The sequence below is a fragment of the Anser anser genome (assembly GCF_964211835.1).
Source record: "Anser anser genome assembly, contig: HAP1_SCAFFOLD_87, whole genome shotgun sequence".
Lineage (NCBI taxonomy): Eukaryota > Metazoa > Chordata > Aves > Anseriformes > Anatidae > Anser > Anser anser.
The window spans coordinates 89,840-105,614 of record NW_028153517.1 but is presented as its reverse complement, the minus strand read 5'-3'; the positions used below and the strand labels follow the sequence as shown (position 1 = coordinate 105,614).

Here is a 15,775-nt window from a genome sequence, read left to right as displayed (position 1 = left end):
TAACTGTTGGCTTTCATAATTTATTCATAAAATTTGTCAATATCCTGATCTCCTCTGTATGGATTTGCTAAACAGAGTTGCAACTTGAAAAAAACCTCTTACCCTCCTTTCTCAGGGTCAGTGTGGAAAATCAGATACTGAAATACGGGTTTACTACTTGTGAAATTACAATTTTGGAAAACGATGATCCTGGAGGAGTGTTCGAATTTTCTTCCTCTTCCAGAGGTCCCTACAGCATCAAGGTAGCTATCCGAGTAACGTCACTTAAACATTACAGACGACTTAGTTCTAACAGAGTGCTAGAAAAAGATTAATTTTATTTTTTTGCAGGAAGGGGAGTCTGTTGAGCTGCAGATTGTTCGCACTAGAGGAAGCCTCATCAGACAGTTTCTGCGCTACACTGTAGAACCAAGAGATAATAATGAGTTTTATGGAAGCACAGGAATTCTGGAGTTTAAGCCTGGTGAAAGAGAGATCATAATTACTCTACTGACAAGGATGGATGGGATTCCAGAGGTAAGAATTAATATTTTTCTCTCTTTAAATTGCATTCACATACATATTTGTTTGTCACTTACTAAAATATAGATGGTTTCACCTGTAAATACCAGCAATTTTTCTGTAACATTTGAAGGCTTTCTTTTTCTTAAGTGTGAGAAATAGATAGAGGAGGAGTGACTGAAAGGCCTATAAGATAGTCAAGCACCATATGAAAGCACTTTATATCAATACAAATCAGGTCTTGTCAGTCTTGCCTGAATATTCATTTCTCTGATATCTCTATTGTTTTGTAATCCCAGAAATCTGCACAATTTGAGGCATGTGTCTGTTGCTTTTCTCTTTGCTTTCTGCTTTTCTGTAGCTTGTTCCCTTTCCTGTGCATCAGCCATCCTGGATTCCATCAGGAAGTTTGCAAGGGTTTGATTTTACCACATTTATGTTAACATAAATTTTAGCTGCTGTGATTCAGCATTTTTTGCTGCCTTTACATGCACATTCCTATGCTGTATTTTGCATAAGCAGTTAGTTGTGTTTGTCTGATCCTGCTAATGAGCTGATCTAGGAGTAAGATGTCAGAAAGCCAGCTTTACAAAACATAAAGGTTTTAGGAAGGTTAATAATCTTTTTGTAGGGCCAGGTGGTCATCAGTCATGGATTGAAGGAGGGATGGAGGACCATATGATGAGGAAATCAGGGGATCACAGCAACTCCAACTTCAATTGCATAGGCTGCTGTAGAAATTCAGGTTTCTTTTCCCTACATACTCCAAAGAAAGGAGACATAAGAAGTCTGAACTCCACTACAGAAGCCAGGAACATAAGTTAATCTAGTAAAACTTAGGCACTAAAACAGCGGGTTATTTAATAGTTCCATTCCCAGTTTTTACTAGTTCATCAGCAGGCTGAGATAAAAGTATTTCCCTGCTTACAGCAGTATTATTAGACTAGGTAAGTCATCCTGCTGAAATGCTCAGGCAAAAACATACGAATTGTAGTGTCAGGACTAAAAAATAAGGAGGTCCTTTTATACTCTTCTATCTCCAAGAGTGGCCAAAAGCCACATACATGAGCAGGACATATATAATCACTTTCCTCCAGAATGCCATCCCAGCCTCCAATGGTGGGCAGTCCAAGGATGTCTGGAGTAATGGATGGTATCTTTGGGTGCCTTCAGATTTTCTTTCTGTTAATTGAAGCAGTTACGCTTTGAACGCAGGTAAGGTTTTAGCATCCATGACATTCTGTAGTACTGAACACCATTGTTTAATTGAATTGTATGTGAAGAACCAGTTCATGTGTGTTTCTTTACTGCTAACCACCAGCCAGTTTCACTGAGTTCTCCCCAGTGTAGAGTAATGCTGTTTTCTAGATAGATAAATGCAATATTTTTTTCTAATGTTCTCTGATACTTTTTTGAAAGTACCATGTCCCATTAGATTAATAAAGCCAGTTGATCAATTCTTTCTAAATTAGCATGCTGTCCATGGTTTAAAAATCTTTGCTTTACCTGTTACAAAGCCAGGAATCTTAAGAAGTCTTGGAGGAAAGAAAATTTACATTTCAGAGTGTGTTACAAACATTACTTGTGAAATTATGCGATTCTAAATTAAGTACACAAAATAAGTCCTTGCTTATAATAATAATAGACTTTTGGAGAAACTGATGCTTTTAGAGATAGAAAGTTCTAACAATTTCCTTTATTTGATAGCATTATACAAACGTTTATTGCATGTAGAATGTGTGTGATTTCATTTTAAGTTTGTATCCCTTTCTGCCTGATGGGGGACTGTGGACTATAGACCATTTTGTTTTTGATGTGGATGTTGAATATGTATTTTTGTTCTGACTGAGTTTCCCTCTTCTAGCTGGATGAGCTATATTCTGTGGTACTTAGTGGCTACAGTGAAATGCCAGGCAAGTTGGGGAATGCCACAATGGTCAATATAACCATTTTGAAGAATGATGATCCGCATGGTATCATTCAGTTTCTACCTTACGAACTAACAGTAACAATAAGTGAAAGCAAAGGAGAAGTCATCCATACCGGTAATTCCTTTTTATTAGAGTTACTTCTTTATCTGCTGTCTGCTTCTGCAAGTCTTATTTTCCCTGTTCTAGGATAACAGAAGTCTAGGAGACTTCTTACTAAAATCTCCACTCAGGACTTTACAGATTGGTACAATGCCAAGCAAGATGAGCAGCGGAGAGTGAAGTGGAGAAGTATGGGTGTGGAAAAACAGAGGGATTAACTGAGTAAAAAGGATTGCTAGAGAATTTTCCAGACAGGAGGGATGGAGTACTGATGTATGTGCAAAGTGCAACGTGGAGGTAGTAGCTCTGTTTGTGGAGAATGAAGAATGGGGTGTTATATAAGAGAAACATAGAGTTAAATCTTCCTATGGGTGATTTTAATTGATCTATTCAGTTATCAATTACTTTTACAGGCAAGAATTAACATGTGAAATTAAAGCAGTTTGCACTGCTTTAGTAATCTGTCTTTGTGTGTCCTTTTCTGTAGCACTCCAACATGTTACTGGTTTCATAAGAAGTGAAATTGGTTATTATTGTATTTCCTTTTTCTCAGTTTCAGATGTTTCAGATGTTCCTTTTTGATTTCTGTTGCTCTGAATATGCACACTGACTCTGTTTATGTTTTTTAGCTGTTTACAGAGTTGTAAGAAATCAAGGAAACTATGGAAATGTTAGTGTGTCTTGGGTTGTTGATCCAGCATGTACCAATGACGTCTATCCAGAGCAAGGGACTATTTTATTTGATAATCTGGAGTTTTCAAAAAATATCACCATTTACTCACTGCCAGATGAGGTAAACACTTTTACAGTGTTTTGGGGTGAGAATATGGGACAAAGAGTAAGTACTAAAACATTAGAGTATAAGGAGAAAAAAGGAATGTGTGTTTCTCAAGAGCCTAATAACTTGTAGGAAATATCAAAATACTTGGGTAGAACTGAGATAATGTCTGCAAATCATAGAGAAATTTCAGAAGCTGTGCATACCTCTAAACAAAAAAGGTAGAAGCTGAGAGTAATTGTACTGTGGTAAAGTTATAGGAAAGTTTGACTGAAACTCGTATCTTGATAACTGGAATCCTAATTTCAATCCTAATCCTATATGCTGATAAATTTGAAGTAATATAAGAAAGATTACACCTAATGATAAATAAATAAAGCTGTAAAAAAAACTACATGTATCAGAAACATAAAACTGGAAGGTAACTTTTGGGTCATCTGTGCAAGATAAAGAGGAAGGGACTTACTTACAAAAACTGTAGATGGATGATAATTTCTGTATAACTGTATGAATTATCATCCCTCTTGAGACACATAAGGACTGACAAATAAAAACAACACTCAGAAATCTCTGGCTTATTAATCCCCCTAACTTTTCATTTTAAATTCTTCAGTGTTTTGTATGCTAGAAATTAATGTCTTAATACTTTCAGGTGCCTGAAGAGGAGGAAGTATTCACCATCAGTTTATTCAATGCTACCGGTGGAGCCAGGCTGGGCAATGTAACCACTGCAATTTTACAAATAACAAAGAATGATGATCCCATTTATTTTGCAGGTTAGATATTATTGTTTATAAATGTGGAATACATACACTACCTAAAACGGATTTTTTTCACAAACCAGATCATTGCGAAATCGTAATCCCAAAAGAGCAAGTGGAAAAGCTCCCCAAACTTTTTTTTTTTTTTGTATTTAATTTATATTTGTTTCCTTCAGAACCTTCCCATTTTTTTGTGTGTGTCATTTTTCTCTTTGTTGATGTTGAGATCAGTTAGGAGGCAAGGTACAAAATATTCTCTCGTACCTGAATTATTTCCTACCTTTATCACATACATCTTATTGTTTCATTGAAGAGGAAGATCCTACTAGAGAGAATTAAGAAAACAGAGCAAATGCAAGCAACTCAGGCTTGAACTCAGACAGATTTGTTGCTTTTGTATTTTCAGAACCTGTGACAGTGAGTGTTCAAGAAGGAAGTGTTGCAAACTTTACAGTCCTAAGGAATGGATCTGCTGATGTCGCTGTTGTTGTCCAGTATATTACTGTTAATGGAGATGCAACAGCTGAAGAGGGAGACTTTGTTCCCAGTGGAAAGAACAGTGTCATTTTGTTTGATGTTGGAGAAAGGGAGCAGAATTTATCTGTGTATATCAACGATGATGATACCCCTGAAACTGATGAAACATTTTATATTATCCTTTTCAATTCTACAGGTAAGTCTTCCTTTTTTTTTTTTTTTTTTTTGCTGGCAATTTCTTAGTATCTTGGTCTTATCATAAAGCAATATTTAAATGCCAAGAATTATACGAATAATGTTTGCTTCAAGATTTTTATACAATAAATGCATACTGTGTTTGAATTTTCATCCTTAATTATTTTATTGGAAACAAAAATCAAATGATAGAGTTGATACTTTGCCTGCAAAAACAACTGGAGTGAAAGTCCCTTTTCAAATATAAATGCTCCAAATTAGATGGACTTCAATACAAAAACACAAAGCAAAAAAAAAAAAAACAAAATTTAGTACCCAACAGTCTTAGGAAAAGAGGTATTCTTTTAGTTATTTTTTTCATGCTCCAGAGTGTATTACAAAACTACATGATTTTTGTAAAAACAAACAGAACTGCCATATTTTGGAGGAAGGGTATGTAATTGCTCTATTTTATTAGTAGCGAAAAGTATGCATACATTTTTTTCACTCTGAGACTATAGTTTTAAAAGGCTTAATTTGCAGAAAAATATATGTCACAATTTACCCAGGGGACCACCTCTAAAGAAAGGATTTATTACCTTAGAAATAACGTATTTTTGTTTATTTATTTATTTTTCAAAGTTTACACTTAAAAAGGAATGACCAAAATTATTCAGCCCATTCCTCACGTTTTTGAAATACATATCTTTTAGAATAAATTATCACTGTTATGTAATATACATGAGAAAATAAAAGTGAAGTATAAGAAATTCATAATTTTTCCAGAGCCCTAAGTATTTAATAAAGACCCTCCCCACACCTAGCTCCAACAAAACTCATGGTGTTGTGGGAGAGTCATTTGCAATTGTGTTATCAAATTTTAATTTACTGCCCTTCATTTTTTACTGTTCTCTAGTTGAGAGGTAATAACAGGCTCTGAATCTGCTGCAAATCTTTGCAATGCAAAGCAAAGCTGTATTGAATCAGCCATTGAAACCTGAGGGGCTGTAATTTAATAAAGCAAAGAAAGATGATGGCAATTAACCATCAGACTATACCTTCAGATTGTGTGACACGTTCTCAAAGTAAAATACCTACCAGGTATTCAATTCAAGATTAGGAAACCTAAAATTAGATTTCTTCATCTGTAAGCACGCTAAGCATCTTAGTTCTCATTACAGTCTCTGATGGTCTTAGTCTTTAGCAGTCGATAAGACTGAAGTGATTGAGGTCATGCTACAGTGGACACCCTGCGGCTGGCCTGTGAGGTTCTCACAAGGCAGCATTGATCTTGAGTTGAATCCTTCCCTGAACATTGGTAGCAGGCAGCCAGAGGTTGACAGGGAAAGCAGTAATTTGAGTATAAGGCAGCTAAGCTATTTCCCAAGGTCGGCTGGTATTCACTGTAGTACCCAGGTCTCTTATAAAATATCAGACTAGGGAAAGGATTAGACAAAACCATTCTTCTTCCTTCATAAGTTTTCTCTTTTGTTGTCTCTTTCTACTTTAATAACTTTCTTCAGGATCTACTGGTAGCTCCCAATACTACCCCATTGGGAACATATCATGGCTTTTCTCCTAGCACATGGGGAATGGGTATCCATAGCCTCCTTTTTCCTCTAAAATGAGCATCATATAGTTTTACAGCCATTCTAGAATCACTAAGAATAAAGAATATTTCTATACATATTCCTGAAAGCAAAAGTTGGTTTTCTTTCTATGATTGGTTACATACAGTGGCCTTGACTGTTCTGAAATTTTTTTGGGGACTGTTGTTCCTGAGAGAAAATACAAATAGAGGTATATGAAGTTAGAGGAATAAGCACATTGTTTAACGTGGAACAAAATTTAGTCGGACACTTTCAAAGAAGACAAAAAATGGGGTGGGTGTGGACACATTATGTTCATCTATGGACAATGCAATGGAGTTAGAATTAACATCCCTTAATATTTACCTGTACTAATATGCACACTGAAATCCTGCTAGCTTCCCATCTACATAATAAGAATCTTATGTTTCTTCCTTTTAGATATTCTTTGATATGGGAGTGAATAAACTCTTAGACATTGCTCATAGCTTGTATTTAGTTTAAATGCAATACTTTTCTTCTAGGTCTAAAGAAGGTCGGGGCTCTCTGAATACCTTACTCTTTTATTCTGTACCTCTGAATATCTTATTCTTTTGACTTGTCCAGATGATCAAACAGAAAATGTTACCTCACATAACAACTACATGCAAGGATACTGTGTAGTAAGAATCACATCTTCTCAGTTCATGTCATTTTTCCTGAAAATCTTACGTCTTGCTCTCTGGATGGTACACTACTTAAATACTTTTACTCTGATTTGCCTGCTGCTGAATACCTCAAATTCTGTTTTTCACTGACTTTTATAATTGTCCTTTTCTTTGTATAAAAGCAATTGTAGTGAGTAGAAAACATAATTGGATTTAGAGTTACCTACATTTCTGATTCCAATTTTAGTAATAATAATTGTCCTCTTTTTTAGGAGATACAGTTATCTTTAAGGCTGGAATGGCAACAGTTATTATTGAAGCAAATGATGATCCTAATGGAATTTTCTCTTTGGAACCTTTAGAGAAGCCAGTTGAAGAAGGCAAAAGTAACATTTTTTGGTAAGTAACGTTTAAAGAATATCTTTGCACTCTTTTGGAACTGGTGTATGTGGTACTTTATAAATAGCACTTTGATTAAATCAAATGCACAAGTGTGCATTGATAGAAGTGCACTATAGAAAAACAGTTTTACAAAATTTTGGATTAAATGATTTGTAATGTGTTGAAGACATCACCTGTAATACTATGGAGTACACAGTAAATATTAAAAAGTGCACAGAAGCTCATGTTGAAATGTAACTAAATAAGACTTCAGCATTGATGTTCTGTTATAATCTCAGGAACCTGTAGATACAGAAAAATCTGAATGATTGAGCACAATATAACCTAGGCTGACAGAAAAAGAAAAAAAACCACTCAACAAATAGCTAAATAAAACTGTGTGGCACTAGGTGGCTTTTTGTACCCATCTTTGAAATTTTCAACTGCAAACTACTGTATTCTTTCTTTCTGTTTTTGTATTTTTTTTTTCTTTTATCTGTTAATTACAGATTGAAATCTATACTTAAAGTCCGGATGTGACACTCTTCATTAGTCTGACCTTTGAAAGTATTTTCCTTTGTGCCACCATGATATATTGAAGAATTAGCAGGGTTAAAAATTGAATGCACTTGGCATCTCGCCTTGTTACATTCATTTCATAAATTTACTATGGGGTTTTAATTGGATGAAAAAATGATTTTTCGTTAAGAAATCTTGAGACAGGCTGTAAAGAGAAGTTAGGTCACAATAAATGCGATAGTGCAAATAGTTAGGGAAGAGGTTCTTCTTGCATTTAAAAAATCATCCTTTTTTTTTTGTCTGTTTGTTTTAAAGCCTTGAAGCAGATGCTTATGGCTGTGAATTGGTTCTTTATGCTTGTGTCAATACATCTGAAATATGAATAGTCTCAAGAAAAGAGGATATTAAGTTCATTGTGTGTTTGTTGTTGTGCTGTTCACTGTTTTGGGCTTTGTTGTTTTTTTGTCCTTTATAGTCTAATCTGCAGGATAATTTTTGTGGATTTGGTGGTGTTAAGAATATTGTTTTGATGTAAACATGCTTATATACAGGTGCTTTATGGAATTATAGGATACCAAGATCTCCAACATCTGAGGAACCTGCTCAGTCATCATTGATAAAATATATTTACTAGGGATCTGTCTCTTCCATACTGTCACTACTTTGACAGTTGTGTAGCATATAAAAAAGTGGTCAAAGTAGCATGTAACCAAACCACCGAAAACACAGAGGTTTTAATGAGGTAATTGGAGTTAGTGCAGCAGCGCTACACAGCTGGGATAGAGCACCCTGGTTAACGCCACAGAAGAAAAACCTTTGGAAGCAGAAACAACATAAATGTGTTGCTGTGGCTGGACTAGTTTAGCTGAACTAATTCTTCAACCTGATATAATCTATTTATAAGGCATTTTATGTCACCGTGCAAACCGACAGAAGCAAACTTCCTGTATGTAAGCGCACTCTTAATAAAGGCACTGTATGGGTCACTTTTTATTTGTAGTGCCTTTTTGAAATTAGTGTAATTGTGTTAGCAGATAGTTACCAAAAAAAAAAAAATCTTTTCATTTACTACGTTCTTAATCGCAAATAACAGTAGATTTCTGAAAGCCGTAGAATGTAATTCTAATTTAATACAAGTGTAAGAAAAAGTTTAAGTAGACTTGATGACTGAAAGGAGAAACGTTTGTGGTTAAATGTAGATGATTCTCTTTCCTGTCTAAGAGTGTCCAAGTATATTAATTTTTAATGTTAACTTTCTGAACTATTATGCATTCATATTTATTATTATAAATTGGAATTACAAGACACAGTGATGTGTAGCTTCACAGTAGTATTCTGCATGGACCTGCGTATGCTACTTCTGTTTTCTAAAGTACGTATTCCGGGAGTAGAATTGTACTGCAAAAGTGGTTGCCTTTAAAAGGAAGGCTTCATGGAACAGTTGTAGTATATTAGTATTTTACTTTATATTACATAGTATATTACTTCTTACTGTAAGGAAGATTACAGTAAAAGGAGTCTCCACATTTTCCTTTTCTACTCAACGCTGATGCATGCCTGCCAGGACTCTCATTCTTTCTGTATCACTGAACAGGATTTTGAGACACAGAGGACACTTCGGCAATGTTTCTTTGACCTGGCAGTTGTTTGATAATAACTCTGCACTGAAGCCAGGAGAAGAATTCTATGAAACTTATGGGACTGTGTGCTTCATGGATGGTGAAAGGTCGAAGTCAATAACACTACGTGCCATTTCAGATAGAATTCCTGAATTCAATGAATTTTACATTCTAAAGTTGGTGAATGCTTCAGGTATTGTCTTCCATATCACCATTTCCTTCATATCTGGTAGAAAAGAGTTATGTTTAATCAATCAAAAAGAAACCAACACTAGAAAGAGCATTGCTTTGAATCATGTCTTGATATCCTATGCTTTTCTGGTAAGGTTTTAGGTCTTATTTTTCATTTAATCTTGATTTCCATATATAGAGAGTTACTCAGTTCCCGAATTACTGTTAAACACATTTTGGTGATCTGAACTTTAAAAGGGATGCCTCTTGGTTTTTGAAATTAAACTTCTTAAAGTTCAGAAGTTTCATTTCAAAAACCAAGAGTTCTGAATTTCAGATACATAGATCTCCATGCACAAAATATAAAACAAAGATACTAACAAAGAAATAACAAAGGTATTAAAGGTTATGTGTGTCTACCATAATAGAGGTTGCTTTTTTGTTTGTTTGTTTCCCTAGAGGAGGTAAAATACTTGTAGTTACCACTTCACATGACTTAAATTACAACTTTAAATTGCTACTGGACACATTTCCTAATCTGGATTAATTCCACTTTAGTACTATTCATGGTCTTCTGTGCTCTGATACAAGCGAAAATGTGTGTTGGCCTTTCCTGTAAGTGAAGTCCATACGGATGTACAAAAGATTTCCTGCTTATAACAGGTAGATCACTGTACACTTTGAACACGGAGATTCTCCATTCACAACATGATCTTCATATCATGAATTCTTACTGTGCAAAGATAGATGACTAACACCAGGACTGGGCAGCAGTTTTAACACACAACTGGTTACTGTTTCTGCAAGGTGTATGTACTTCTGTATCAGAGGCAACAGGCAAGATTTTGCCATTCTCTATTCCTGTAAGTCTTTGAGCAATACAAGAATTGAATTTGGCCCCCATGCTTATCAAACGAATCAAAGGTAACCTACCTTATTGGCTAATTAAGAAAAGATGGACCTTGTCATGTTTCACCTGAAAGACATCTGTGTGTTTTACAGCTGAAAAATAGCATGTGGGTTTGTTTTCTACTGAAATTACATCAGCACAGTGTTTTAAGAATAATACAATTAACCTATGTAATTTTCAAGTTAGATCATTTGCTATAAGTCCAGAGGATCTTAAAGGAGGGTTTGAGGTTTTTTTAGAAACTTGTTTTATTAAAAAAAAAAAAAAGTACTTTGAAACTTTTTTCTGAGTGTGTTGTTTAATCATTAACTTTTACTCTAACTTCTATTACGCAGGTGGGTCTCCTGGTCCTGGTGGTCAGTTATCTGAAACCAGTCCTACTGTAACTGTCATGATCCCTTTCAATGATGACCCTTTTGGAGTGTTTGTTGTAGATCCAGAGAGCCAGGACAGAGAGATAGTGGAAGATACTCTTTCTGAAGATGACCTTTCCTATATTACGGACTTCACCATCTGGAGACAGCAAGGCACCTTTGGTGTTGTCCGACTAGGTTGGGAAATACTGTCTAGTACCTTCCAAGCTGGACTGCCATCAATGGTAGATTTCTTGTTGCTTGGATCATTCCCAAGCTCAGTACAATCACAGCCCCACATGAGGCGCCATCACAGTGGAACAGACGCTCTGTATTTCAGTGGAAAAGAGGATGCATTTGGCATTATCGGTCCTGAATACCCATACAATGGAAATAATGCAGTAACCAATTTTACATTTTCAGCTTGGTTAATTCCTAATGTCAGTACAGATGGCTATATAGTTGAAAAGGATAACGATAATGGGACTTTATATTATGGTGTGAAAATTCAGACAAATGATTCTCATGTTTCTGTAGTGCTTCATTATACAGCATTAGGGTCCAATATGACATACATGGCTAAAACATCAGTCATGAAATACCTGGATGAGAATACTTGGCTTCACGTTCTGATTACTCTGGATGAAAGTATAATTGAATTTTACGTTGATGGAATTCTAGTTCTGGGAGGAATGAAGAGTCTAAAAGGAGAAGCAATTCTTGATGGTGAGCCTTTGCTATTTTTCTCCATATATAAAGCTCTGAAATGCATAGTCTAGCCACTTCAAAGGTGGAAGAAATACACTGAAATGATTATATCTGTTAAGTTAATTGAAAGGAATGGATAAGAATTCTTTGAGGATTTTCAGAAAGCCTATGGAAATTGTGTGAATGTTCTAAAAAATTCAAACTGCTGCGATGTTGAGTGAGAGTAGAGGACTATTAATTGTATGGTGTACTATTTTATTTCTGCTTTTAAAATTCCAGGTTGAAGTTTAAGAAATCAAATTTTCCATTTGTAAAAAGAATAGTACTTCTGCAATTAGTAATTTCCATCACACTTGCAGTACTGTAGCTAAGCTGAGAGGCTGAGAGGTTTTTTTTTTTTCCCTCCCTCGGTTTCTAGAACAAATATATGTGAAATGCAATTATGCTTTTATTGCTAGAAGGATATGTCTGTGCTGTAAATTTTCTTTATTAGTGGGGATGGCGTGTGTCTGGGGATAATGCAATAGTAAGGCAAGTATGTCATCTCTCTCCGTTGAATGTTGGGTAATACACAGTGGTGTGCATAGCAGCCCAGTTTTTCTCAGCATCCTCCACTTTGTGCCCTGGGACTTTTATCAGTTCCTGTGGTTGCTCATCTCTACAACTGCCACTCAGTGTCATATGTATGACAATACACTGAAGAGCACAGCTTTTTTTGTTTGTTTGTTTTCTTTCGTTTTCTGAAAGGCAACTGAAAACAGCTGATGTGTGTGTTTTAGCACAAGAGCATAGCATGGCACAGAATAGGATAGAGTAGGAATGAATATGAGGCAGCTGTGATCCTATAGTTTGGAGACAGAGAAATATAAATGCTGTTGTAAAAAGAGTTTGGAATTTGCATGGAATTACAGTGTGGTGGATGAAATGGATGTCCAGAAGGGTTAATGCAGTAATCATGAGTATCATCAGAATGGATCAGCTGCCCTAGCAGAGGGAAACAAAGTAGGATTTGTTCAGCAAAACAAGGGCTAAAAGGGGTTGCAGTTCTGCTCTGAAAATCTGTGGAGGAAAGAGGGAGCCTCAAGTCTCTAAGACTTATAAAAATGAGGGATGATGATAATGTGCTGCTAGAACTAATAGGATGAAAAACTTGGACAGCATAGGATGGAATTGTTTGGCCTGTGAGGACTTACCTGTAACATTGAGATGAGGCTCAAGGAACCTCCTGATTTTGGATCTCAAGATCAATATGATTCCTCATCCAGGGACAATGAACAGTTTACCATTGGTTTTTAAGAAAAACAGGTAGTCAGTTGCTGACTGTTTCATACAAATACAATAACATGAGAAAAAATTATAATTTCCTTCTCAGGTCCAGGAATAGTAAGAATTGGAGCAGGAATCAACGGCAGCAGTAGGTACACAGGGTTAATGCAGGATGTAAGGCTTTATGAGCGTAAGTTGACACGAGCAGAGATCTATGAACTTCATGCAACTCCTGCAAAAAGTGATGTCCACCCTGTCTCTGGGTATTTGGAGTATTGGCAAGGAGAGACCAATAAATCATTCATCGTGTCTGCAAAGGATGACAAAGAGGAAGAAGGAGAAGAATTATTCATACTAAAGCTCATTTCTGTGCGTGGTGGAGCTCGAATTTCACAAGAAAACACCACAGCAAGATTAAGAATACAGAAAAGTGATAATGCTAATGGTTTATTTGGCTTCACTGGAGCATGTATCCCTGAGGTAAGGTGGTCATAATGGAAATTGTAGGTGATATTTCAGGCACAGAAAGCTAAATGGCAGGACCAAGTGACCTGAACAAACCCTAGATTTTGCAGTGTTTGCTTTTGTGGTTAAGCAAACTTTTCCTAGGATTTGGAGATGCATATGTTCTGTTAATACAACCTCAGTTCCACTGGGATTTACTATATAATTTTAAAAAACTAAAGAAAAAAATGGTTAAGAAAATTTAGTTTACTATATAAACTGAAGACTAAGGCTTAATTTTTTTTTTCTAGAAAAATATTTTACCTTCACTGCTGTTACATTTGAGTTACCAGTTAAAATGTAAGATTTAATTCTCTGGTTTTTTTTTGAGAATGGATTATTGCAAAGATTTTTATTTTAGTTTTCTGTGTCACATGATGTGTTTGAGATAATTTTACTAGAGATCATGCAATGACAAAGTGTTATGGATTTTTCCACCTTCATTTGCTGTCATAAACTAAGTTATAATTTGCATATGTTTGATGTCAGTTGGTTGATTTAGTAGTGGTTTTTTTTGTTGTTTTAGTTTTAACAGATGAAATCTTTTTTCAGTGGTATCCATTCTATATGCAGAGTGTAAACTTGCTACTTTTTGAGGAGGCTTGAAATAAACATAAATCATTCTTTACTTCTTTAATCAATTATAAGGGGGAATAACATGATAGCTATCTCTACTGGTATTGGATTATTTTGTGGAAAAAAAAATTTAATATAGTTTTCATTTGGGAACTCTTATGAGCTTTAATTACATTCTTTTTTAATCAAAGTGCTTATGATGTTTTTAAAATAACTGTCTTGCCTGAGTGATACTAGTTTTCAGTTTGGTTCAGTTTGCTTATTGTGTGCCTACCATATGCTATGATAATAGATTCCTTCAGGTTCAAGTACCTCTGATACGCTGTGATGCCACAGATCATCAGCCAACCATGAAGAAAAAAAATAATTATATGGCACGGTAATTGTTTTGCACCTATCATATGTCCATTTCACCAGGGAAGTATTAGAGCTCTTAGTGGTGATGCAGGAACACAGCATTTTTTTACCAGTAGTTTAACTGTGCATATCTGTCTACTAGGCAGCTGAAGTCACACACAGTATCTATGCTTTCTTACAAAGCAGCCCTGAAATTTATCTAATGCATAAGATAGCTTTAACCTTTCCAATAACTTTCAGATAAAATTATTTTCTATGTTAATTTTATGAACGTTATTTTCTAAAATAGAAGGTCAGTACCAATTAAAGCTTCATTCCAGAGACGTGAAGTTGTCGCTGCAGAAGTCATGTTATCTGTGAAGATACAGAATTGTAAGGAGGACAGTAGAAGAGAAAAATCTGTTTTTCTGAATGATGATGGTATAGTTTATTTCTATCCATAGTGTGTCTGGTTAGAGAAAGTGCTGATCCAAATCTTTCTTTAAATTATTGCTAAGGAAAATTACAATATTGACGTTATTATAAAGCAATAGTTTCATTTGCTTTCGACAGGTACATTTCAAGCATATTGATTCTGTCTCTGACGCATAGTTTTAGGAAAGGGGTTGTGTCCAGGACGAACTGCAGTGTATTGTTATTTGTTACCTTAATAGTCCTCAGGGAGGCATCAGACTTTTGCAGATTCCACTAGGATTGTTCTGATTGGCATCAAGGTCAGTTTCAGCTTCCTAACACTCCAAAAGAGCTGAAAGTAACATGACAGCAATTTTTTACTTGAACATTTGTCTGGCATTAAATATTTTCGTGTTATTTAATGAAATTGCCTTGATTTACTTTGACAGTAATAAACGTTCCAAATTTTCGCTTTCTTCCAGACTGCTGATGAAGGTTCCACTATATCCTGTGTTGTGGAGCGTACAAGGGGAGCCCTAGACTATGTGTATATAAAGTACATTATCTCACAGGTTGATTCCACTGGCATTAATTACTCTGTTACCGATTTTTCTAATAGCAGTGGCACTATCACATTCGTTCCTTGGCAGAGATCAGAGGTAAACCCTACCTTCCTATTAACAATTCATCCTGTCCTTTACAAACCTCCTGGAAAATACCTTCTGAGGGTGCTTGGCTGGTTTGCATACTAGAGAGTGTTTACTTCACATGGCTTTTCTTCTTATTATTTTTTATTTTGTTATTTTATGTTGTTATTTTTTTGTTATATATATATTTTCTTTCTTTCTTTTTTTCCATCCCTGACAACAAGAAAGTGTTATTTGTAGCTCTGTGTATATGTCAGTTCAAAAGTCACCATGTGTGCATGTACATATTAGATATATGTACATATACATAAAAAATATTAACTGTATTTATGTGTATGTGTACATATACTTTAAAAAGTGTAGATAGTCCATGTACTTTCGAAATTGGAAAATGATCAGGTTTGATCTGAGTGT

The 15,775-nt window shown here is 35.3% G+C and overlaps 1 protein-coding gene across 1 annotated transcript in view; it reads left to right on the top strand.

The window, feature by feature from the left end:
- The window catches only part of LOC310892003 (adhesion G-protein coupled receptor V1-like), a gene marked incomplete at its 5' end in the record, with an annotated part of 72,441 nt that overhangs the window by 23,419 nt on the left and 33,247 nt on the right, over window positions 1-15,775 (top strand). Inside the window, 11 exons of the mRNA XM_083854194.1 lie at window positions 116-242; window positions 331-516; window positions 2,366-2,546; window positions 3,161-3,324; window positions 3,962-4,085; window positions 4,477-4,743; window positions 7,230-7,356; window positions 9,452-9,669; window positions 10,893-11,636; window positions 12,991-13,364; window positions 15,197-15,373. Of these exons, the coding sequence (XP_083710320.1) occupies window positions 116-242; window positions 331-516; window positions 2,366-2,546; window positions 3,161-3,324; window positions 3,962-4,085; window positions 4,477-4,743; window positions 7,230-7,356; window positions 9,452-9,669; window positions 10,893-11,636; window positions 12,991-13,364; window positions 15,197-15,373 (2,689 nt within the window). The remainder of the gene's footprint in view (window positions 1-115; window positions 243-330; window positions 517-2,365; window positions 2,547-3,160; window positions 3,325-3,961; window positions 4,086-4,476; window positions 4,744-7,229; window positions 7,357-9,451; window positions 9,670-10,892; window positions 11,637-12,990; window positions 13,365-15,196; window positions 15,374-15,775) is intronic.